At 36.4% G+C, this 25212-nt stretch overlaps 1 protein-coding gene and 1 non-coding gene across 2 annotated transcripts in view; one reads left to right on the top strand and one right to left on the bottom strand.

Annotated features, from left to right (window-relative positions):
• HMCN1 (hemicentin 1) overlaps nt 1-25212 on the bottom strand; it is a 523850-nt gene that overhangs the window by 228530 nt on the left and 270108 nt on the right. Inside the window, exons 17-24 of the mRNA XM_036757836.1 lie at nt 23503-23598; nt 20930-21057; nt 15964-16108; nt 12886-12998; nt 11799-11958; nt 6111-6279; nt 4518-4645; nt 2031-2303 (exon numbers count right to left, since the gene is read on the bottom strand). Of these exons, the coding sequence (XP_036613731.1) occupies nt 2031-2303; nt 4518-4645; nt 6111-6279; nt 11799-11958; nt 12886-12998; nt 15964-16108; nt 20930-21057; nt 23503-23598 (1212 nt within the window). The remainder of the gene's footprint in view (nt 1-2030; nt 2304-4517; nt 4646-6110; nt 6280-11798; nt 11959-12885; nt 12999-15963; nt 16109-20929; nt 21058-23502; nt 23599-25212) is intronic.
• On the top strand, nt 19195-19298 carry LOC118849266. Its single transcript, XR_005010318.1, has one exon. It is a non-coding gene; the product is annotated as a U6 spliceosomal RNA (small nuclear RNA).

Genomic DNA, 25212 nt, shown 5'->3' with positions numbered 1-25212 from the left:
TGATAAAACACCTACCTCCCACTAATCTTGTGAGGAAGTGAGATACTATTTGTAAACCTTAAAACACTATGTAAATGCTATTATTATTGTTATACCTTTACATGAAAGTTTATATTTTTATACATTGTTTCACAAAGAATTTCATGTGAATTATCTCATTTGATCCTCAAAAGAACTTTTTGAAATATGTACTAACAAGTATGATTTTCCTGATATCACAGATGAAGAAAGTAAGTTTGAAAGATTCTATAGCTGGCTTGTTTTCACATAGCTGGTAAGTGTTTGTGATGAGTTCAAAGGTGCCTATTTGCTGACTCCAACTCCAATATGCTTCCCACTATGCACTATGCTACCTCTCAATAAACTACAATCTAAAAAATGAGAAAGTTTTATCAGGTAACAAACAAAAGCCTTAGATATGTTCCACTCCTCATGTTCTATAATTTGAACTTGAATTTCTGAGACGGATCATAATACATATATATATATATATATATATATATATATATATATAAACATAATAAATTATATATTATACATTATATCTACATATATAAATATGAAGTTCAGAGTTGGAAGAGATCACTGTGCATAGGGGTGTGTGAAGATTTCACAAAAAAGAGAGGAAGATACAAAAAATATGGATATAGATATAGGTAAATAAATAGATGTATACACATGCACAATAAAACACATGTAAAAATAAACACACCTCCAAACTAAAGACACAAGAATTTGGGGAAAATGGGAAATTTTCGCTTCCTAGAACGCCCTTCTCTTATCTACCTTCTCTTTATCTTTCCAAATCCACTCATTCTTCAAGAATTTGATCAAATCACTCTTGATTGGATCCCTTCTGGTCCCCATTTAAATCACGTGCACGCGCGTGCACACACACACGCACATAGACACACACACAGACACACACACACACACCCCTAAATAAATATAGATATCGTATCCATCCTTCAACCATTCAAAGCAAATTCAACATTAAATATAGGTGACAATAGATCTGTATTTCTTAGGAATATGATTTGTACAAAGTATGTGTAACTGTAGTTAGATAAAATAGTAAACAGTATACAATTTCTCACAAATGTAATATATCTGGTACTGTAGATTAGATGTGTCTGTCTGTAATGGTAATTAAGGTGGGACTTTTTTAGTGTTTTCTCTTTTAGAATGCTAAAGTAATCAAGTGCCTTTGATTAAGTCTTGCTAGATGTGAAGCCCCATACCCACACCCTTTTGCTAACTAGGTGTGAAGCCCCAGGCCCACAATGGTTTACTGATTAGGTATGAAGCCTTCAGGCCCTAAAAAGGGTATATAAGCTCAGAGGTTAGCATTTGTTTGGGACTCTCACTCACTGGGAGAGTGTCCTGTGATTTGAGCAGACAAAACTCTGGGTAGCCTCTGGAGCCCCCTGGCTTTGAAAACCCAGATGTTGATACTTCTCTCTGGTAACTATGTATTGCTATGGATTGTGTTTATTTGTGTATTGTATGTGTTTGTATGTATGTATTGTTTTTTATTTGATCTATTTATATTGTATCTCTTTGTAATTTCTGTTTGTATTTGCTTTAAGGTTCAGAGTACTGGCTTTTCCTCCTGAACTAAGTGAATGATATATGTATGTTTGATTAAAGTGAGATTGTAAACCCTTTAAAGTTGCTTTTCTTAGAAAAGCAGATCAAAGAACCTATGCTGGCAGCCCTTCTGTGTGCTCTTGTTGGTCTTACAGAGCCACAGCAGCTGCTAGCAATATTGTTGTTATAGTGTCATACGTGGTGATTTAATTTTCAAATATTAAACATACTAAGTATATTTTTAGATTAAAAATGTCAGATTCACAGTCTAATGCTTTTGTCTCTTCCAGTTACATATGGAAGAGACTCCTTTCAGTTCTGCCTGTAGAACTGTACAAAAACATTATATCCATGGGAAAATCGCAAATATTTTAAAGAAATGAGTTAAATATACTTGAGTTGTTTTCTCAACCCCCACTTTTCTCTATGTAAAAAATTACCTTGAACTTGTACTGTTATCTCTGCCTCATCACTGCCAGCTATATTACTAGCAACACATTTATATACACCAGAATCTGAAAGTTGGACTTGGTCAATGCTCAGTGTTCCATCTGGACTGTTGGTATACTGCACTCCATCAATCACCATGGTATTTCCATCTTTAAACCAGGTAAGTGCAGGGAGAGGTAATCCTTGGGCATTGCAGGGGATGTCCACTCTCTGACCAACCTGTACCTTCAAAAGTCTAAGGCCACGTTGTATCCTTGGAGGAACTAGAAACAACCAAATATATTTAAATTTTTGAAGCAGAGGAATATCATGTAACTTGATCAATGTCCAATTGTTGGTCTATGGCATGATAAATACAAAAACAGAGGACATTTGTATATAACCCAGTAAACCATTTATCATTCTAAGACAATTTGCTAAATGTAACATTAAATGGCCTTAACTAATATTATAACTGTATCTTTTAGGAAGCTATAAATCTGGAAACAGACAAGAACCACAGTATACCACAGGGCTCCTCCTATGACTAAGGATTAGAAACATGTGACATTGGCATGAAATACCCCACTGATGCTGAACACTAATGAGAGGAGGTGTTTTTCCTAAGACACAACTAAATACTCTGGAAAACCATAGGATCCTGATATTGCTTGGAAATGAAAGAGAGCCTTGGAAAATGTGTACAAGCAGGGGAGCCTTCAAAATTTATATGCCAGGATATGTATTCACATAACCATCAAAACTCCTGGATGCTTATCTAAACTAATCTAAATGTCTAGAAATTTTATGGTCCACCCATTATTATTTAGAATGAACCCTAGCAAAGTAATTTTCTATCTGAGACCTTGCCATAAAGGTCAAGATGACAAAAATAAAAGTTTAAATGATTCACATTCCCGTAATGATTGATATTATAAACTATATAGCATATTGTAGTTCTAGTATAAAATATAAGAACCTATCTCTATCAAAAGCATTAAGAATTTGAAACATTCTATTTGGGGTCGTTCATTCCATATGAGATAACTCAAAAGTGGTTTTTAACATACAGACTGATGAAAAGAATTTTATTTCCTTTATCTTTTCATTACTAACGTGCTTTCACTGATTTATTGAATAACTTATGAGTTCATAACATATAATGATTTATTCAAGAAGCATTTATAGCAAATGCCAGGTATACTAAAATAAACAGAATCACAATATGATGGACAGGGCTTTGGACTAGGAGTCAGGAGATGTGCATTCTAGTCTGGTTCTATCCCTATCTAGCACAAATGAGCAAGGTGCTCCTTCCAAATGAGTTTTCTCATCTGTAAAATAAGAGAAAGAACTAGACAATTTCTAATGTCATTTTCACCTCTAACATTTGATCACTGTAAGATATATCAAGGAACAATTACATATATAGGAAATGTCTAAAGAGTAATATGTAAGTCATACACAAATGCAAAATGATGCATAAAACCAAATTTCTAAGTGTTGAAAGGATGAAAATAGATGGATAATATGTCAGGTGGAGTTAATTAGAAAAGACTTTTCAGAATTTGTACATTTGGAGTCATTTTTTAAAAGGAGTAAGCCACATGGACTGGTGAAAAGGATACCATTCTAAGCTGAAAAACATAGCACATGTGAGATGATTGTTAACAGGAACAAGCCATCCATAAGTGGAGGCATCGGGGTGGGGCAAGATAAGTAGACAAGTCATTACAACATTGATAAAAGAAAGGGGCCATAGTGGAAAGGAATGAAAGATTTTAGAGAGTCAAATCAGAACGAGTGATTAGGCCTTTGACAAAATCCCTTCAATGTTAAGCTGAAGAATTTAGACTATGTACAATGGATAACAGAAAGTCACTGAGCATTTCTGAAAAGAGAAATCATTTCATGAAACTATTGATAAGAAAATTTTTTTTCTGGCAGTTCAATGTAGAATATATTAGAAAGAGAAAAAGAACAAAAGACTACCTAAAAGGTAGTGGTTAATGAATACTTAATAGGACAGGAAAATCTAATTTTCTAGATGCTTATTTACTTAAAGCAAAAATAATGTTATATGTTTAAATTCCATCATCTCTTATATAAATAGCAATTTTCTTAAATTAATTTATCTCTTCCTCATTTTCTTTTATTTCAAGAACAATACAAGCAGGGAGTATGGAAATTTACATTAAAATTGGTAATATATAAAGCCTTACAAGTTTTGGACTATTCACTTTTGGTGGGGAGAGATAATTGAAATAAACTAACTGATTACCCTACGGACAAATTAATATTTCTGGGCTCTAGAAGAAGTTGTTTTGATTTTTGGATATTTTCCGAGTAATTCTTTTGTATGTAGTCTAAGCTTTAGATATTGCATAAAGAAAGAAGGGTAATGGTCTTTCATGGTTTCCAGTTCAGAAAAGTCAACATTGCCAATTCACAAACATCACATAGGACAACCTGTCTTTATTTCAAGTCTCAAAACTTACCATGGACACTTAATTTAACTGACTGAGTTACATTTCCTGCAATATTTGTGGCAACACAAAGATACATTCCACTGTCTGAAACACGTGTCTCAGTGATTTTCATTGATCCTGAAGGAAGGAAGATGTGCCTGTAAGAGACGAAGCATACATAACAGTGCCTTTAAAAGAGTAAGTAAATCAAACTTCCCTAATACTCTCCTGTAAAATTGTGACAACTTAAATGGCATGGAAACCATATCCCATCTGTCATAAGCTGTTTGCATAGCTTAAAAAGGAAAGGGGACCATAAATATCCAGATAATTTTTATCTGCTGAGGTTGCTTTTGCCTGAATTTTTTTTCAAGTGAAATCAATACACATCTAAAAGCTTACGAGTGCAAGGCGCTGTCCTTGGTTCTGGAGAGAAAAACCAAAATGAAAACTTTTTGTTCTCAAGGAGATCAAGTTATACAGAACAGGATAAAATGCGTAAGTGAATAATACAATACAAAATAGAGAACGAAGTAAGAAAATTCAAGATTGAAAGAGTGCAGGAAAATATGAGCAGTGCAGGAAGAACAGTGGTGAGAACACAGAAGACTTCAGGCAACTGAGCTGAATCTTGAAGAAATCTCAGGGGAACAGGAGATTGGCATCTGCAAACTTGAAGACAAGAGAATTTGCTGTTGATTTGAGTGTCTTTAGTTGATTGTATTAAAGTGAAGATCAACGTTAATTGACAAATATGTCATAATTAAAGGCCAGTCAGATACCCTTCAGTCCAGTGATGTCAAATTCAAATAGAGGAACTAAAATTTAATCATACATAAGTATTTCTGCAGGCTAAATATTGACTAAGAAGACCACAATTTAACATTATCTATGTTCTCTTACTATGTATTCTTACTTTTTAATTTGGTTCAGGCCATACAGTGGAGTTGGGCCACCAGACAGTATGTTGACACTTCAGGGTCTTAATTTGTGAAAGATAATCTAGAAAGTTATTAAGTAGAAAATCCTAGAAATGAATGAGTATATTATACACTATTACTATTCAGCTAATGGCATTTCAGCTGTTAAGATAACAAAATACTACAGATACTCTTCAATAAAAGTGTCATGGTGTAACAGAGGCCTAGCCAGGGCATGCCCATCCTCAGGACATTTGCAGTATATTCCACCTACTGCCATAAGTGCAAAGAGATAGGGACTACTTCCAGAGAGGTGTAATGATGTGTAATCGAAAAGCTGATTTGGAGTATGTGTAGACATTCTACATAACTGGCTCCACAACCATTTAGATTGGAGGCAAGTGGAGAAGGCTATGCAGACTCAGAGAAAGAGGGTTCATTGGCCAGGCTTTCATTATAACAGGAGTTAATTTTATGAACACGCAGGTGTGGGAGAATATTAGGATTATGTAATAACCCTTTAAACTTGAATTAAATAAAGAATAAGGTATGTGTCCTCTGTAAAATCACATTTCGTAATTAGTTCCCTGAATGACAAGATTTGAATCATTAAAATTTTTTTAAAGCATTTAGAAAATCAGAGAAAAGCAGTATCTCAGAATTTCTGTTTTCACAGGACACAGTTCACATCAAATCTCATTACCTGGGAGAGAATGGGGAGATGAGCTGTGTTTCTCTGGCCCATGTAATTGTGGGTGGAGGCAGGCTTTTCACCTCACATGGAAGCGTGACATCTTCACCTGCTGTGACTGAGATCTCTATCGGCTTATCCTGTGTTAGTCCTTGATGATCCCCTGACACTCTGGGCCTTACTAAAATATACATTTTGTTTATTTAATAAGGAAAGTAAATATATTTAAAATTAAGCAAAAGAAAACATACATCACTTACCAGAACTATGGTGAGAGGAAACATGTTACAATGGAAAGGACACTGGGCTTTGAAATGTTAAGAGGCACCTGGGTTTGATTTCTACTTCTGATAATTATTAGCTATAATCAATCGATGTACTCACTATGTGCTAGACACTGGGCTAAAATTGGGAATACATAGAAAGGCAAAAACAGTTCCTCAAGGAGTTTGCATTTTACCTGTATGGCCATTATCAAGTGCTTTTAGTGTCTTTAAGTCTCTGTTTCTTCATCTTTAAATATTATAATAAATATATAAAGTAATTAAATAAAATAAGTCTATTAAACTTATGTATGTGGCTACTCCCTCCACTGATGTATTCCATGGATGCAACCTAACTATGACTATCCATCCTATGCAATTCTCATCCATTTCTACCCAATGGCTGTAGGGGGTCCACCCAACATTTTGACAATCTCTCACTCTTACTACATGTCTACAACTTTTTCAATCATGTATTTTTAGGATGACATCCTTTACAGTGTTTCTCTTGTACATTTCCTTATAGGTAATATGCTGCTGCCTACTCAAGCCAACCATTTACCCTTCCATTTGTCTCTGAATAATCTTCAATTTCCTACCCAATATTTTAGTGAGATTACTGTGATTAAATGCTTCATTTAAAAAAGAAAACAAAAACCTCTCTATATCCTGGGAAATAGGGTGGATGTATAAATAATAACTGTTTGCTAGTAATTTGTTATTCAGTTAATTTGATCAATGTAGCTAGCTAAGCACATGACATTCTATTTTATTATATTTTTAAGTGAGAGCTATATAATATGATAATTAAATTACAGGTCACAATAGTCAATGAATAACTTTTTGGCAGGAGTCATATTTCTTTGTGTGTAGGTATCCACCAAAAACAATACAAAACAAGCAAAAAATTAATTATCTCTGATTTCAGTTCAGCAGAAATTTTTCAATATATATCTCCTTTCTCTTTACATTTTCCTATTTAATGAATGGTTTCATACTTTAATTTCCCATTAATATCTGAATATTTTATTTGTATTTTACATTAGTGTGAATAGCAATAAAACCAATTTGTCTGGATGGGAGTAAAGGTAATGGAGTTATGTGCAAGAAGACTGAAAAAGTAGGAAGAAGTGAGGTTTTGAAGATATTTAAATGCCAAATGAGAAGTTTATATTTTATCTTAGAGGTAATAGGTGGGCTATTGCCATTATTGAGAGTGTGTGTGTGTGTGTGTGTGTGTGTGTGTGTGTGTGTGTGTGAGATATGATAAGATCTTTTGCATAGGCAAATCACCTTGGTGGCTCTGTGGAGGGTGGATTTTCATCTAGAGAGGATAGCAACAGGATGTCCAAATAGGGAGCCACTGTAATAATCTAGGGGAGAGCTATTGTTTGAGAGGCCTTGAACTTAGGAATGGGTATTTGCACAAATGGAGTGAAGGGGATGTAAGTCAGAGATGTTTTAGAGAAAGAAGCAAGAAGATATGCTTAGATATGGGAGAACAGTGAAAGTGAATCTAGCATGACACCAAGATCATTAATATATGTGAATGATTAAGATGGTGGTGCCCTCGACAAAAGTAGGGAAGAAAAGTGAATTTGGGGGAAAAGAAACCATCATTATGTCTGGGATGCATTCTGCCTGTTTATCCTGTGTGACTCACTCTGTCCCCTCCAAAACAAAACTCAATGTTCCACTATCTGAGAGGGTCTGCCACAAGCCACAAAGTGTTCTAGATAGGGAAGGAGAAGGGTGCTAGAGGAGGGTTGATTTTCTCAATGTCAACTGTACAGCTGCTGCTATGGGTTAGTAGGTTCCTCAAGAGACTGATAAGTATCTCAGAGTGAAGCTGAACAGAAGGTTCAGTGGGGGAGTTGTTTTAACAATCGGCTAGCAGCTTCTGTGGTGGCGTAAGATGCACCCAGGAGGCTGCCGGCATGCCGGAAAAGCACAGGTTATTTTTATCTGCTTAAACAAGGAAAGCACAGTGAAGGGGTTGCCCAGCTTACTTTAATCCAGCATTCAGTTAGCATACATGTTCTAGGATATATAATTTAATTTAAATGATGATTGGATTGTGCATCCTAGAACATTGAGGGGTAGAGTGTAGCCAGAGTAGCCTTTGTTTTCTTTGAGTGACTCAGTTTATCTCATTGAGCATTGCTGGGCCATGCCTGGGAGCAGAAAACTTCCTGTGTAACCTTTTCCGGGGAAGGAAGCCCAGAAACCCATGCCTGGAAGCAGAGAACTTCCTGTGTGATGAGTCATGGGGCTGGCTGAGGGGAGGTGTTGACTCCAGAGCCATGCCCTATTGGGTGTTAACCTAGTCTGCGTTAGGGGGAGGGGCCAACTCAAGAACCAATCGGCCCTGGTCATTCAGGCGGTGCTTGATGATGTCAAAAACTCTATAAGAGGGGAGAGGACATTTTGAAGAGCCCTCTTTCCTTTTCCAGTTGTCGCGGTAGCTGTGGGGAGCATGACTCTGGGCCAGCCCTTGCTCTTGGGCCGAGCCCAGATGTTGGTAACTATGAATTGTATTGGGTCTGTCTGTTGATATTTGTAATTTTTTTGTATTTTGGTTTTGAGGTTCGGGGTGCTGGTTTTGTTTTCCCCCCGAACTAAATGAATGTTCTGAACCTCAGGGTGCTGGTTTTTTCCCCTGAAGTAAGTGAATAAAATTGTATTTGGTCTGTCTCTTGATGCTTGTCTCTTTGCTCCCCTGAACTAACTGAATGCTAACTGAATGCTGGTATTTTCCCCTGAACTAAATGAACGTTGTCTGTATGCTAACTGAATGCTGGATTAAAGTAAGCTGGTCAACCCCTTCACCATGCTTTCCTTGTTTAAGCAGATAAAAAGAACCTGTGCTTTCCTGGCGTCCTGGCAGCCTCCTGGGTGCCAGCAGCCCCCTGGGTGCTGGCTGTGGGGGGGGGGAAATCTTACACCCCCACAGAAGCTGCTAGCTGGGTTGTTAAAACAGGAGTGTAGGAAGCTAATGGAGAGAGATGAGGTGTGGTTGTATTGGTGACAATCCAGGATTGGCTGTAACAAGGAGGGTAGAATATAATCCATCTTCTCATCCTCTGAACATACTCACTTTAGTGAATACAACTATTCTGCTTTTCTAAAAATCAAACAGAAATCAAACAGTTCTATATCTATTGTTAAATCTTTTAATGAATCTTTTATAATTTTGACATGGAGGAGAGATACCTTATTATAATTGAAATAAGGACAGTGGGATCCTGCATTATCTATATCTTTCAGTCAGTTTTTGTGTTGTCATCCAGTGTCAAATATTGCTTTCAAAAGCCTAGTTTTCTCTTTCTGATAGTTTTATCAAGATTATCCTAAAATCATGTGTAGATTATTCTCATGAATATTTTATATAGGTGGAAAAATAGGCATATGTTGATGATCTCTTGGTTACCTTATTTTGGGGGGGGGCAATAAAAGTCTTAGATTTCCCCCTTACATCTATACTATCTTCCTTTTGTTTAAATACCTTGATAAGGAATCCCTCAATGCCTTCACAAATTTGTCCCTTTTGTAAATATTCCTTTGTAAACTCCTTTTAAAATAATCAGTTTAGTAAGCTGGTTTTCTATCTTTGCTTTCTTTAATGACACTCCCATTTCCTCAAAACCCTTTCCTGGCTTATGAACCCAAAAGTCCTTGAAGCTACAAATAATTTTTTTTTAGAAATTCTTACATATTTTTTCCCAACTGTATTTTATTTGTTGCTTTCTTTTTAGTCTCATCCTTATCCACCGTTGGAATGACTTTACTTAGTTTGCTCTATTGCCTAGCTTTAAAACACAAAAACAAAACAAAAAACTTTCCCCTTCTACTGTTTCTCAATTTTATGGGGCAATAGCTCTTATACTCTTTCATTCCATTTCTCTACATGACTTTACAAATAAGTTTATATTTCAAAATGTATCATGTGGCTGCGATATCTCTTTGCTTGGCAAATAAATCACAAGTGCTGTTGGACGGATGCGGTTTTTAGGCATTCTTGGTTTTTGCATTATCAACAACTGATACACACAAGTTAAACTTCAGTACAAAATTGTATAATTGGTATTAATATAAGTTTTTATCAGTTTCCCTTTGGGTCAAAATTTGTTTAACTAGGTTAGGTCAATGTTGTTTTTACTGCATAATCTATCTTTTCCTCAGTTTTATTCTTTTGGTCTTGCTCTATTAAATTAGTGGTCTAATAGTAAGTTAATAGAAATAGTGGTCTAATAGAAAGCTGATTCTGGAATGCCTCACTTGTCATTAAATTATCATTCTCTTTAAGTTAAACTATAATCAACATAAGTTTTAAAAGTTATTCAGAGCTTGGCATGTACAGGACCACACTCAAAGCTCTCCCAGGATGGTAGACTGTGCCAAGGCTTACATGCACCTGGCATATCCTTTGAGAACCACGTCTACACCATGATGAGGCATCAGTACAGGAATTTGTGAATAATAACACCTGTAGTATTTCACCACTCTGGGTTTAGAGAATGAAATAAAATAGTATATATAAAGCTACTTATAAAACTTAAAAGGCAGAAGAAGGAATGAGCATTTATTAAATGCCTATTATGGGCCAGGCACTCTGCAATGCATTTAACAAATATCTCATTTAATCTTCACCACAATCCTGGGAAGCAGGTGCTATTGGGATTCCCATTTTATAGCTGAGGAAACTGAGGCAGACAGATGTTAAGTAACTTGCCCAAGGTCATAGAGCTAGTGTCAGAGACTAGATTTGGACCTAGACCTTCCTGCCTCCAGACCCAGTGCTCTATCTGCTGCTCCACCTAACTTCCTCTAGGCAGCTTAAAGTGCCAAAGAAATGTCAGCTATTATTTTTATTAAATAATTAAAATTTTCAAAACTTGATGTGTAAAGAGACTTCATATAGTCCCACATTTCAGGGGTTATCTAATGGTTTCCAGACATTTTAAATGAGGAATATGGAAAAAATGATAGGAAGGCAATTAGAAGACTTCTCACTTTTTTGCTTTAGTACAAGGATTAAGAGAAGGTCAGCTGAAATGCAGTCTTAAAGTAAGCCATCTGCAAAAGTGGCCCTCCAGGGCACAACTTTAACCCAAGACATAACTGAGGTTTGGCTTGCTAATACTCTTAACTAACTGGTATTACTGAACAAGGGTTGGGTGTAATGAGAATATTACTCTGAGAAAACATAATAAAATTTTCCAAGCGCTTATATACTTTCCTCCCTTAAAACCAAAATCATAGCCGGGTAGAGTTGCCCTTATATGAGATTTTAGTTGGCAGAAAGAATACATTTTTGGGAAAAATCAAGGCTTACTTTAGGGGTACAGTCTTTGGGTAAGGTTATGTAAAGGACAGCTGTGTGTTTTGGCAAAGACAGAAGGTGTCAATGAAAAACATTCTTCAAAGAGGCTCTTACCATAAACTGTCAGTTGAACTTTTCTTTTGGCATATCCCGCTGCATTGGTGGCAGTGCAGACATATTCCCCACTTTCCTCACCTCCTGGTGACACTATATATAAACTTCCATCTAATCCTGCAGAAAATTTAGCATTGCTGGGAGAAATCAGTTCTCCTTTCTATGAAATAGAAAAAATATCGATGAATGTGTAAACATGTGTTTAGACAATAGAGATATGACAGTATCTGGGAGAAAACAAAAAAAATATAACTTTCTATTCCCAAAGCATACATAGCTTAACTATTTTAACACAAATACCCATTCTATTACATAACAGAGATTTGGAGGCAAAGAAACATATCAGGTTACTTCATTACATGGAATCCAAGGTATTGCCAAGACTTTTCTTTCCTCATCTACCAAGGAAAAAGGGGAGAAAAGAAGAGCAAGTAGATCAGTTTGGTTTAAGGATACTGAATGGGTGAGCAGGCGAAATAGGTCCTAGGAATAGCTTTGCCACTGGACTATGTGACCAACTAAACATTATGCTTAAATTTATCATTATATATCAAATACAAATAACGATGTGTTCGTAGTGTCACTGGGATTTTAAGAGTGTGAAATGAAATCGTATGTTAAAATGTTTTAGTTATATATACTAAACAGACACAAGAAATCTTTATTTGATGTTTTGCCTCTGCTTTTATAGAAGACTCGCTCTGTTAAATCCACATACTGATGTCTCATCATGGTGTGGATATGCCCTTTTCTTTTCATATTATGTTTATGCAATGAAAAACAATAGATCCTATTAAGATTGAAAGGCTTCAAATACAGTCTAGGAAATGGATTCTGTGTCAGTGATTAGAAGTCTAGTCTAACTAAGTTTGGAAAGTTTCCAAATGTTTGGTCACCAGGTGATAGATTTTTTTTTTGGCAACAGCAATTTATGAGTATTATCTATGAGGCCACAAGGGTGTTAATATCTACATCAGGGTAGGATACACCCTATCAATGAAGTTGTAGTAAAGAAGCACTACCACATCTATTAAAGGTCCAAGGTACAGAGTAACAGTATTTCTTCTAATTAAAATGAGATACTTACCTTGGACCAGACAATAGCTGGTTTGGGAACTCCACTTGCTTTGCATGGTAAACTTACAGGGACTCCTTCAATTGTGCTGAATATCTGTTGTCCATGCTGAATAATTGGCAGAACTAAAAAGAAAAACAAATATCAAAATTTGGCATGACTCAATGGCCAGTCCTATCTACTCCTCTAAACTTCATGGGTTCTGTTTCAAATTAAAATTATTATAGTTTTTAGAAAATTTGAAAAGCCAAGCAAGGAAACAGCTTCTGAGAAACAGATAGTACAAGTTAGTATGCTGAGTCAATGGACAATAGATGACGATTAATCGACTTTCCCAAGAACCTCATAAAATTATAAAATTTAATTATGTAGAGGGCCCAAGCTGACCCTCATGAGAGGAACCATAAGGCAGGAAGAAAAACAAGATAGAAAAGTCATTCACTCATTCAACTTTAAGAAAGAAATACATCTTAAGGAAATAATGCAACAGGAAAGCACACATTCTCTTGTATCATCAAAAAATGACTGAAACCCAACTACAGAAAGATGGACCATATTTAATCATGAAAAATGAGGGGAAAACTCTGATTTTTTTAAACAAAGTTACAACTTTAAAGATATATTTAGCTTAGAAAATGACATACATTTTCCTAAAATAATTCAAAAATAGATTCTGAAGGATACAGTAGGTGATAAAAAGAATTCTTTCTCCCCAGAGAAAGAAATGACAAAGTTGCAGACTGAATATTCTTGGGAATTGTCAACTTAGCTGGTATAACAATTCATGATAGCTTAGATAAGCCATTTTACCAAATAAATACTTAGAAATAAAGATGAAATAGAGAATTGAGGCAATTGTTTTAATAACAGGAAATTTGGACATTAATAAAACCTCCCCTAAATTATCCAGAAAAACCTGTCTCTATCAGCCAGATTTATTAAGTAATTGTTCAATTTTACATTCATTTTACTTCATACTTGCACTCATTTGTTAATTTGTTCCTTCAACTACTATATATTGAAGGTATGTTATTTGTAAGGCCCAGAGATCTCATGACTGGGCAACTGTAAGAAGGGTGGTAAATGTGATTAAGGGAAATTGTGAAACCAGAAAATTCTGCTTAGGCAGGTACCAATGCGGTGCCTATGTGATTGATATAAATGAAAAAGTCAGTCATGAGAATGCTTTATAGATTTAAGGCACTAATTCCAAGTATATTGGGGGGACTTCTATTTTAAAATAATTGACTAGCTCAACTGACTGTTTGGTCTAAAATGTGTTACTAAAGGAGATAGAGCATTCCTTTATTTGGAGAATTTTGACAATAACAGAGGATCACTTACTTGTAATGGTGAATAGCTGCCTTGTAGTGACAAGTAGGACACTTGATCTCAATATATAGATCACAGTTACCCTTCAGTTTGTTTGTGGATTAATCTTTTGCATAAACATAACATGGCAATATCAAGGTATTTGTTTACTGTGTCAAGAATTTTTAGAAATTAAATGATTCATTATAATCATCAACATTATCACATCCAGAAGAAGATCAGTTTAAAGAAAGGGAGAGATTGGAATAGCAACTCCCAGTTGATGGAGAGGGACAAGAAACTGCTAACCCTCAAAACGTTTTTGTCCAGTTGAATAGTCTGCAGACCAAAAAGGATTGAAAACCACTACATTCAATGGTCACTTTAAGGTCCTTTAAAATTATTATAACAATAATGATCAACAAACACTTTACTGTTCAAAGAAGAATGAAAGAATAAACTATATATGAGACAATGCACTTCTGTTTTTTAAGTGGTATGCTAAATTTAACACAATAGTAAGAAAACCATCCTGTTTGTGTCCCCTCTTGAACATTTTTGTTTTAAGTTGTGTAATTTTAGTATCTTCCTGATGTCCTCTTCTTTTCTTTTCTTTTTTTTGAATTTCTAGCACTACCAATTTTCTCACTCCAAACAAATCAACACATTGGTCATGTGTAAAATGAATGTCTCATCCTGTACATCCAGTCCATCATTCCTCTGCCAAAAGTCAGGAGACACATAAGGTCACTTTCCAGCTTGCCATTCTAATATTTTCAAAGTATTTTATTTTTCAACTGGCAGTCTAAACGATGTCATCAGACAGAAGGATTCACCAAAAATATTTTTTTTATATGATGAGCCAGTCACATAGCAATTGATGAGCTGCCTGGATGCTGCAGTGGTACACATGCAATGTGAAGAGATCTAGAAGGACTGCATAGACTCCCCGTGGAAGAGTGATAGGCATACATGGATGGTAGTCACATAAAATGGGTAAGGATGGGTTGTGACTGTATATAAAAGAGATAACAGATCTATGATAGCAACTTAAAGCCAATGGACTATCTTGTCTTAAGCTATTTAGTTCCATTCTGGCCTTCCTCCAGAGCTATTTTCGAATAACTTGGTAAGTATTGCTAACCTCTCAAAAGAAAAAGGCAATCTAATTCCTCAAATAATTACAAGACAGCCACTTATAAATGAGATATGACAGGTCAACCATTGGCAGGAATAAATAGAAAAGAATGTTCTATCATTTAAAAAAATCGGTGACCTTTAAAATGTTTAACATGCATGAGGATTGTATATATGTAGCAAGCAGTGACCGCGTGAAAAGTTCGGACCATCTCTGGAAGACTAGGAGGTCATTCTTAAGGACAAGCTTATTGCACAATCAGCAAGGGAAAGGCAATTTTGGAAGGTATAAAATGTTCAGCTTGCCTGAAATCACAATGTATTTTTAAACATTCTCTCTTTCTCTGAGTTGTGTTCCCTTTTATCAATTAAGAAACTACTTACACAAGCACTTGGCAAGCAGGAGTTGCCAACTCCCCCTAGCATTTTTATTTTCTCAGTAGAAAAGGGGAGTCTGGAAAAGTCATTAATCATGGTAAGTTTTTTTAAATTAAAATAAAGCTTTCTGTAAGAATAAAAACAATGCAAATTTATTTCAAAACTTTAAAGGGGGATTAGTTTGGCATTTGCTTTAATTTAATCTATAATACCCACATCTTAGCAACAATTTAGGGCAAAGATTTCACTGAATAGATTTCTTACCATACACATTGACATTAGTAGTTTTATTGTGAGCTCCAGCAACATTACTTGCTACACAGGTATATTCGCCTCCATCTTGAAGGCGAACTCTTTCAAGGTGAAGGCTTCCATCACTGCGAATACTGATATAGGGATTTGGAATCAACTTAAAGAGAAAAAAAGAGGGTAATTTTAAGAAATAAAGTCAAGCACATGGCCAGTTCTAAACTTTAGACATTGTTTTCATCAGGTACTAGGGAAGTTAAAAAAATCAAGAAATCTCTTAAAATCTTTTTGCTTTCTGCTCAAAAAACAATTAAAAGAAAAAAGCTGCTTGTAAGAAAGAACAAATACACAGTGCAACAGTAGTTACAACTGTATTTAATAATGAGATGCCTCACAAGTAATTTCCATTAACATTTATCAGACAGTCAAGTTTCACACTTCTGTAAATTTAAGTTGTTACCTCACATCCAATTCTACTTAAAAAACACAGACTTGGCTTGAAGATGCTCTTTCCTACATGGAAGATCTTATTACCTCTACACAAGCAGATTACATTTTTATTTTGGCACACTGTGGGCCAGCGGTTCTTGAGGTAGTCATTTTGGCAAAGGGAGGGCCATTTAATCTGAAGTATTGGACCTGGAGTAAGGAGTGGCCTAGACTCAAATCCCACCTCATACATACATTTACCACTTGTGCAACTAGGGGCAAATTACTTAACCTTTCTTGGCCTATTTCTTCCTGTATAGATGATGGCACGGATATGCAGCTATGTGGCACAAGTAGAAAGAGTGTTGGGTCTGCAGTCAGGAAGACCTGAGTTCAAATATGGCCTCAGAAACTATTTGCCTCAATTTCTCCAAATATAAAATGGGGATAAAAATAGCAACTATCTTCCAGGGTTGTTGTGAGAATCAAATAAGACAGTATTTGTAAGGCACTCAGCACCAGTACATAGTAGACACTAAATAAATATTTACTACTACTACTACTACTACTACATAGGACTGTGTGAAGATTGAATGAGATAACAAAAAGTGTTTTGAATAGCTTATGAAACCATTATTTAAAATGTTTTATCTAAAATATCTGGTTATTATTAGCTGTAGAATTATAGGCATGATAAGCAATGGAGACAAATATAGTGAGATAGGAATCATGCCAGACAAAGGCTGCCAATGTTTCTAGTTAAATATGACATGCTATTAGATGGCTGCATAAGAGGCAGCATGGTGTGCTGGATAGAGTTGGCCTTGATGGAAGGAAGTTCTGGCTTCAAGTCCTGACTGTGATACATATTGGCTGGGTGACCTAGTCATTTAATTTTTCAGTGTTCTAGGCAACTCTCTAAGATCATAAGTTGCAGAGAAGGTTCCATCTTGCCCTTCTTCTCTTAGGAGTTTTCCTTTACCATTGAAACCAAAAGTATACTCCTTGTCTCTATTTATTACCACCATTTCTACATGTCTTTCTTTCTTTCTTTCTTTCTTTCTTTCTTTCTTTCTTTCTTTCTTTCTTTCTTTCTTTCTTTCTTTCTTTCTTCCTTTCTTTCTTTCTTCAGTATTGACATCACACTTGGAGATGTTGACTAATCATAAATGAAAAAGAGAAAATTCATCCCTGTTTTGGAATCCCTAGGTTTTCTAGTACAAATGGGTGACCTTTATCTAGTGAACAGAGTTGGGTTTTGGAATTTGATAAAAAATTGGGGCCAAAAGGGATCCAGCAACCATAAGGAAAAAGCCCATGAGACAGAACAAAAGGGGTGGAACGAGGCTGAATTTGGCACATACTTATACCTCCTAGGCCACCAGGCAGGCAATACAAAACTAGTATAAAATTTTTTTAAATTAAAAAATACTTACTAGGAAACAGAAGTTCTTCCATTTACCAAGAGAGATGACTTACGTTAAAAAATCTGCCTGCCATGCATCACTAAATTTATTTTCTTATCTATAAAATGAGAGGTTTGAAGTCCTTTAGGTCCAAAATCTGTGGTCCTATACTATTATAAACTGCTAAATTTAAGAGGAAACACAAGTTAAACCCCATCTAAATGAAAATTTTCATTCATTTGCACAGCCCTACTTAAAAGGATTTGTTCTGAAGCTCAGGATCTTCTTGGATAGTTTCTGAGATTCCTGTGAAGAGGCTCCATCCCTTAGGGGTAGACTGGTATCTGCTGCACTTCATTTTGAGACGTTTTTGACATTTTGACTGCTAGCAACTGGTTCTCAGTACCTTCTTCTGTCATGCTATTTCTTCCCTAAGTGTCAATTTCTAGTAAAGTCAACTCATCGGCTACAGAAATGGAAGTTGCTTGTAAACCCATTTTCTCCTTAAACACAGGAGTGGGGGAATCTGGTGTTGATAAGAGGAAAGCCACTACCAGAGCCAGTTGGTGGGAGACAATGAGGGCCTTCCTTGACCTGATACAGAATGGGATTGGAATGGTCACTATCTCTGCATTTCTTCCAATCACTATACTTCCTCTAATAGAACTGTAAGAGGTAGACATAGGGAAAAGTATTTATCGAACTAATTTCTTATAACATTGAATTTTGAGGGTACAATTAATACTTTAGATCCACTTCCATGCAATTTCTGCATACTGTAACAAATGTATTCCATGTAAACAGTATTTCTTTATTCAGAGTTCTCTTAAGACCTGGATCAGCCCCTAGTACTCCAGAGCACTTTTCCACCTCTGCCCCAGCAGCCTTCAGAGCAGGCAATACCTCTTCCCCCATCACTTCTTACTCTGATTGATGAGTTCTTCTCTGAATCTCCATTTGATGGAGTACCCACACCAGCCATCATGTTCTCTTCAAACTCAGACAGTTCATGACACTCCACACCATTTGGGGGGGGGAGGCAATCAGAGTTAAGTGACTTGCCCAGGGTCACACAGTAAGTGTCTGAGCCAGGATTTGAACTCAGGTTTTTCAGACTCTATTCAGCGCAACACCTAGCTGCCCCTTCCAGTACCCTTTTATATGCTATCTTTTCTCCTTTAGAATATAAATTCCTTGAGAGCAGGGACTGACTTTGTTTTCCCTTGTGCTTGTATTCTCAGTGCTTAGCACAGTGCCTGGAACATAATAAATATTTTACCTACATGTCATTGATGTGATTCTAAATGTTGCTAGAGAAATGGGAAAAATTTTGAACTTCTCCAAAAATTGTAGCTTTGGAAAGTAGAATTGTAAAATAGTATCAAAAATACAATGAAAGAATTCAATGCTGGTGCTCACTTTGGCGGCATATATACTAAAATTGGGAGAATACAGAGATTAGCATGGCCCCTGCAAAAGGATGACACACAAATTTGTGAAGTGTTCCATATTTTTTTTCATGTACTGTTATCATTCTATAGAACAGGGCTGTCCAACCTTAGGTTTTTATTGAAACAATAAACAATATATTTTGATTTGCCATTTTAGCGAGAACTCTGACGTAGCTCCGCTACATTTCCTAAAGCATTTGTGTAAATTTCTATGCTTGTAGGTGGGCTGCATAAGCCTGCGGGCCGCATTTGGACAGCCTTGCTATAGAGCAATTTGGAACTATGCAGAAAGGGCTATATCCCTTTGACATAGCAACACCACTACTAGGTGTGTATCCCTAAAGAGATAAAAAACAAAAAGCAACGGTACCTCTATGTACAAAAATATTTATAGCCGCTCTTTTCTGTGGGTAAAGCATTAGAAATGGAGAGGATGCCCATCAATTGGGGAATGGCTGAATAAGTTGTGGTATGTAATTGTGATGGAATATTATTGTACTCTAAGAAATGATGACAGGATGCTATCAAAAGAAACCTACATGGGCTGATACAAAGTGAAATGTAACAGGTTCAAAGTAACAGCGATATTGTGGGCTGATTAGCTGTGAGTGACTTAGCTGTTCTCAGCAATAAAACCATCCATGACAACCAGAAAGGACTTAGGATGAAAAATGCTATCTATCCCCACAGAAAGAACTGATGATGTCTGAATACAGATTGAAGCAATATTTTTTCTTTTTTCACTTTATTTTTCTTGAGGTTTTTTAATCTATGTTTTCTTTCACAACATGACTATTGTGGATATGTTTTGCATGACTACACATATGTAACATATATGGAATTGCTTGCCTTCTCAATGAGGGGGGATGGGGAGGGAGGAAAGGATAGAATTTGGAACTCAACGTTTTAAAAACAAATGTTAAAAACTGTTGTTTACAAGTAACTGGGAAAAAAATTTAATACTAAATAAATACAAAAAGGTGGGAGGGAACATCCAACACTGCTATCACAATAAAAATATCCACAGTGAAGTACTTTCAGCAATCCTGGCACTGTCATTTGAAAAAATTGTAATCAAGGTAATGCCTTTGAGAGGAATTGTGGTTCATACTCACTTTGGAGTTAAAGGATCTGAGTTCAAATGTTATCTCTATCACTTACCACCTCTGTGACCTGAGGAAAATAAGTAAAATGAGGTTATTCGATCTGATGGCTTCTACCATCCCTTCCTGACCTAATCTTATTTTGTGAAGATAATAGCTAAAGTTACTTACAAAGGAGGGACAATATATAAAGCATTGGTAGAGGCCTTACAGAGATATTGTGCTGATGTGAGGCATTAAAGTGTTTTAATTTTATGTTAGTGAGATAGCATTTCTCTCTCTCTCTCTCTCTCTCTCTCTCTCTCTCTCTTCCTCTTCCTCCCTCCGTCCGTCCCTCCCTCTCTCCCTCCCTTACTCTTTCTCTTAAAAGAGCAAAAATCAATGGTGAGATTTACTATATTCAATCTTGTAAAAACCTTGCAAGGGACAAATTTGCTTCCTCAATGACCTGTTTATCTCCTCCATCTTCCAACCCAAATAACACATTGTTTAAACATGTTCACTTGCTAATGTTTTTGGTAACTTACCAAATATAATTTATAGTACATTTATCACATATCTTTTAACACTTATATCAAAAGAATGCTCTTACCACAGCTGAGTTCTTCAGCCATCGACGTTCTGGAATGGGATTTCCGGCCAACAAGATGCAAGGCAAAGTAAGCTGCTGCCCTTCAATTACATTGGCTACAGCAGGGCTGATTCCAATAAGTGGAGCAACTGAATGCAAGAGAAAATTTGGTACATTTAATTAGGCCTCATCCACAATAACAAGCTACCTGTGCCCTATCCGAAAGCTATCATTAACGCAGTGCTTTAAGGTTTGTAAAATACTATACATCTGTTACCTCTTCTGATTTTCACAACTTTCCAAGGTAGGTGCTATCATCAGCTCCATTTTATAGACAAGGAAACTGAGGCACTGTGAAGTTATTTGACTTGCCCAGGGTTATACAATATAGTAAAAATATCTGAGGCAAGATTCAAACTCAGGTCCTCCTGACTCCAAGTCCAGCACCCTAAGGCACTGAGGCACCTAGTTGTCTAGCATCTACCAGAAGAAGAATGAAGGTCAAACACAACCTGTGAGTAGCCTCTCCTCTTTCCTCCTCTCCTCACCTGAGGATGCTGTGCCCAAAGGAAGGTACATTTTGATGGCCAAAGCCTTCCTTACTGGTTAGATTTCTTTCTCAAAAACCAAGCCTTAAACTCCTCACTCTTGAGCTCATAGATTGAACAACAGGTCCCTGTCCTCCTAGCACAGAGTGAATGTAAATACTACATAGTAACTGTTTCTCTTCTGGCCAGGAACCCTAAGGGTCTTCCCCTCCCAGTTTGATTTCTTTTTTTGTTGGTTTTTCATTAAAGGGGCCATCCCTTGATTAACTTCTTAAAGAGGCCTATTCATTGAATGGGCTTTACCTCACTCCAAGTGAGAACCTGAGAAGACCTTAGCCTAAAAGGGCCAGGGTCTCCCAATATATCCTCGGCCATCTCCAGTTGTTCTGGTGAATATCAGGCCACTGGACCCAGATGCCTCTGGAGGAGAAAGTGAGGCTGGTGACTTTGCAAGCCCTGCCTCACTCAAAACAAAGTCAAGTGCAATCCATGTCATCATTTCCCTGATGTCATGGCCCTCTTTGAGAACGAAGGATAAACACAACAACAATAACTGGAAGAACAAAATAACTAAAACCCGAGTCTTCTGGCTAAAGTGCTCTTCCTGCAAGAACAGATACATACTTGACAAAGTAATGCCAAAGTCATTTATACCACTTGTCTTGAAAAGAATCCAAAGGCTTGCATAATGACTAAAGTGACTGTGGGAAATAAAAATCGTAAATTGTATTCAAAAGCCTGTATTTTGGGAAGAAAACTTGGGAAGCAAGTCTAGTAATGAAGATTAAATAAGAAATTCTGAGTGTTCAATGAGAATACTAGTAGATTGGTCAAAGTAGATAAGTATCGTATCCAAGGAGCAGGCAATGGGCAATGCTATTTCTTAAAGTAAAAATGATATTAAATTGTTATGCACCTAATATGTGCAGAGCATTTTGCTAGAGGCTCAGAGTGAGGGGATACGTTAAGATTACATGAGACATGGTCCCTGTCCTTATAGAACTCACAATCTAGTTAGCGTGATAATAAATAGATGCAATTACTGTGAAAATGTAAAAAACTGAAAGTGGGATGCTGAGAAAGGGTAAGCTGTCCAGCCACAGAGTCAATCACTTTAATGGTTGTTCCAGCCTAGTATTCTTTGTCCACTTTAACATCTAAAAGATTCATGGTTCAGAGAAGCTGAATTGTGATAGGGAGCCTGGAATATGTATGCATGCATTTATGTAGCATGAATTTTAAACCCATCTATATAGAGAAAATAGTTGAAGCTCAAAGAAGAGATGAGATGGCCAAGGACTAATAGCAATAATGATAGCAAACATTTATAATAGCACCTACTATGTGCCAGCCATTTTACATACATTATCTCACAACAGCCTTGGGAGGTGGCCATTTTATAGTTTAGGAAACTAGGGCAAACGGAGTTGAGGTGACTTGCCCAAGATTATACAGCTAGTAAGTGTCTAAGGGCAAATTTGAACTCAAGGTCTTCCTGATTCCGGGCCCAACACTCTACCCTTTGCGCACCTAGCTGCCTAAGTGAGCATCCTTCAAGGCTCTGCTTTAGTGTTTCTGTTTCTGTTTCTACCTTCATGTGGGTCAGCTCTCCTCAGGGTTACCTACTGAGTGTAACTTCGCAGAAAATGGAAGGCTGCAGGGCAGCACGCACATTATGTATCCCTGTGCAACTGCATGACTGTCTACCTAAGACCCTGAGAATTTAGTTGTATATCAGAAGTGAACCAATCCAAATCTTAGCCAGGGACAAAGTTACTACTTAACCTCTGAGCCTCAGTTTGCTCCGTTGTTAAAGGAGAGGATTTGTTCTCACTGTTACTGTTGTTGTTCCAATGTTCTATGAAATAAAGAAACAATATATTTTTATAAAAAAAAAGATGAGCCCCAGGACATATCTAATCATAAATGAAATCAAGTGTTGCCATTAATATGTAAAAGATACAGAAGTGGATTGTTCATACAGAGTGCTAAGGCTGTTCTGAAAATTCAGAGATGCCCTGTTATCAGAATGATTGATCTTCTTACCAAGTCCTGTCACTGTTATGGTCGCCTGTGCCTGAATCTTTCCAAACTGGTTCTCAGCTTCACAAACATAAGTGCCTTTATCACTGGCCCACAAATCTAAAATGGAGAGAAAGGAAGAGATTTGTGCAAAAGTATTCCCAAGTACCAAAGCATTTAACTCAATTTTACTATTTTGGTAAGATTTTCAGAGAAAATGCAGCAGCCCACTTCTTGGAATTTAAAATGCTTAAGTTCTACCACCTCACCATCTCTATTCTTTCATGAATATTGCTTGAACAGCACACATGGTAAACCTGGTCTACATCTATTATTCAAAATCAAAATATCCAGAATAAGGGGAAAATTTCAATCAATCACCTTGTTAATTAGTCCACACAATATGAACTTTGAGGTAATTTTAAAAATATTTAGACTGACTCTTGGAATAACAGTTGAAAAAATTAAAAAACTATTACTGGAAATTAATTTATATTTAATTCTCCTTTCAGCCATTATGTTTTGTCAGTGACCTTGCTGCTTATCTAGTACTGAGGCTCCACAGTTTGTTTGGACATATCTTTCAGCCTTCCCTCTTCTTTTTTTACATGTGAATCATCTGTCGCTACATCCCAATGCTGCTAAAAGTTATCCCTCATAATTTTCATTATTACCACCTCTCTTTAGATATTCATAATGTTTTGCCTGGAGTTAAGTGACATCCTTTTAACTGGCAATCAGTTTTGCCTTATAAAATCCATAAAACCAGTTTCATCATACTATGGCTCTATTATTCAACATCCTACAGTGACTCCTTATTGCCCATCACATCAAGTACTGACTGCTCTGAGACCCTCTACAATCTGATCTCCCTTCTCTTTCCAAACAAATTTCCCACTTTTTTTTTAACACACATCCTTCATTCTTGACAGGACTACCTTCTTGGTGTTCACCACAGATGCGATGGTAGATAGGCCCTGCTTGCCGGTGTTATGCACCCTTCCTGAAATGTTCTCTTTTCCCTAGCAGGTCTTTCTAAATATTACCCCTTTCCTTCATGAAACTCCAGAATCATGTTATTGCAGAGTTGGAAGGAACCTTCAGTGCTTCCTAATTCAATCTAAACTTTAAAATGTGTTTCGGCTCCAATATACCCAACACAAAGTTAATTCAGTCAATTTTGTTTGAATCCTTTCAGTTAGAGGATATGCACTAACTGCAGAGACAGGGCATTTTACTTTCAGATAACACCAATTCTTAGGATGATTTTTTCCTTCATTAAAGCAAAATCAAGGCTCAGCTCAAATACTACCTCTCTTATGAAGACTAGTCCCTGACTAGTCCACATTTTAATTATCCTTTTCACTAAATTTCTATTATAATCAGCACTCTGTTTTTCATTAATCATATCGTATACATTAATTTTATCTCTTTAAATAGACTACAAGTGTTTTCAAGAACAGGGACTCTTAACCATATTTCTTTCACATCTACCATAGCATGTGGTAGGCTCAATAAATATTTGTTGATTTATTTAACTCATTTTACTTTTGGATTTGGGTAGCTCATTGAGGACTCTGGAAAATGCTTAGTTCTAAATTGTAGGCAGAGTGCCAAAATATCTTTATCGGGGGTCAGCAAACTACAGCTAGTGGGTCAAATCCAGCCCTACTACATAGCCCTCTAGCTAAGAACTGTTTTTACATTTTTTAAAAAAGTTTTATTCCTTTAAAA

Source organism: Trichosurus vulpecula, chromosome 4 (assembly GCF_011100635.1).
Source record: "Trichosurus vulpecula isolate mTriVul1 chromosome 4, mTriVul1.pri, whole genome shotgun sequence".
NCBI lineage: Eukaryota > Metazoa > Chordata > Mammalia > Diprotodontia > Phalangeridae > Trichosurus > Trichosurus vulpecula.
The sequence above is the reverse complement of the archived record's forward strand: the minus strand, read 5'-3'. Positions and strand labels throughout refer to the sequence as shown.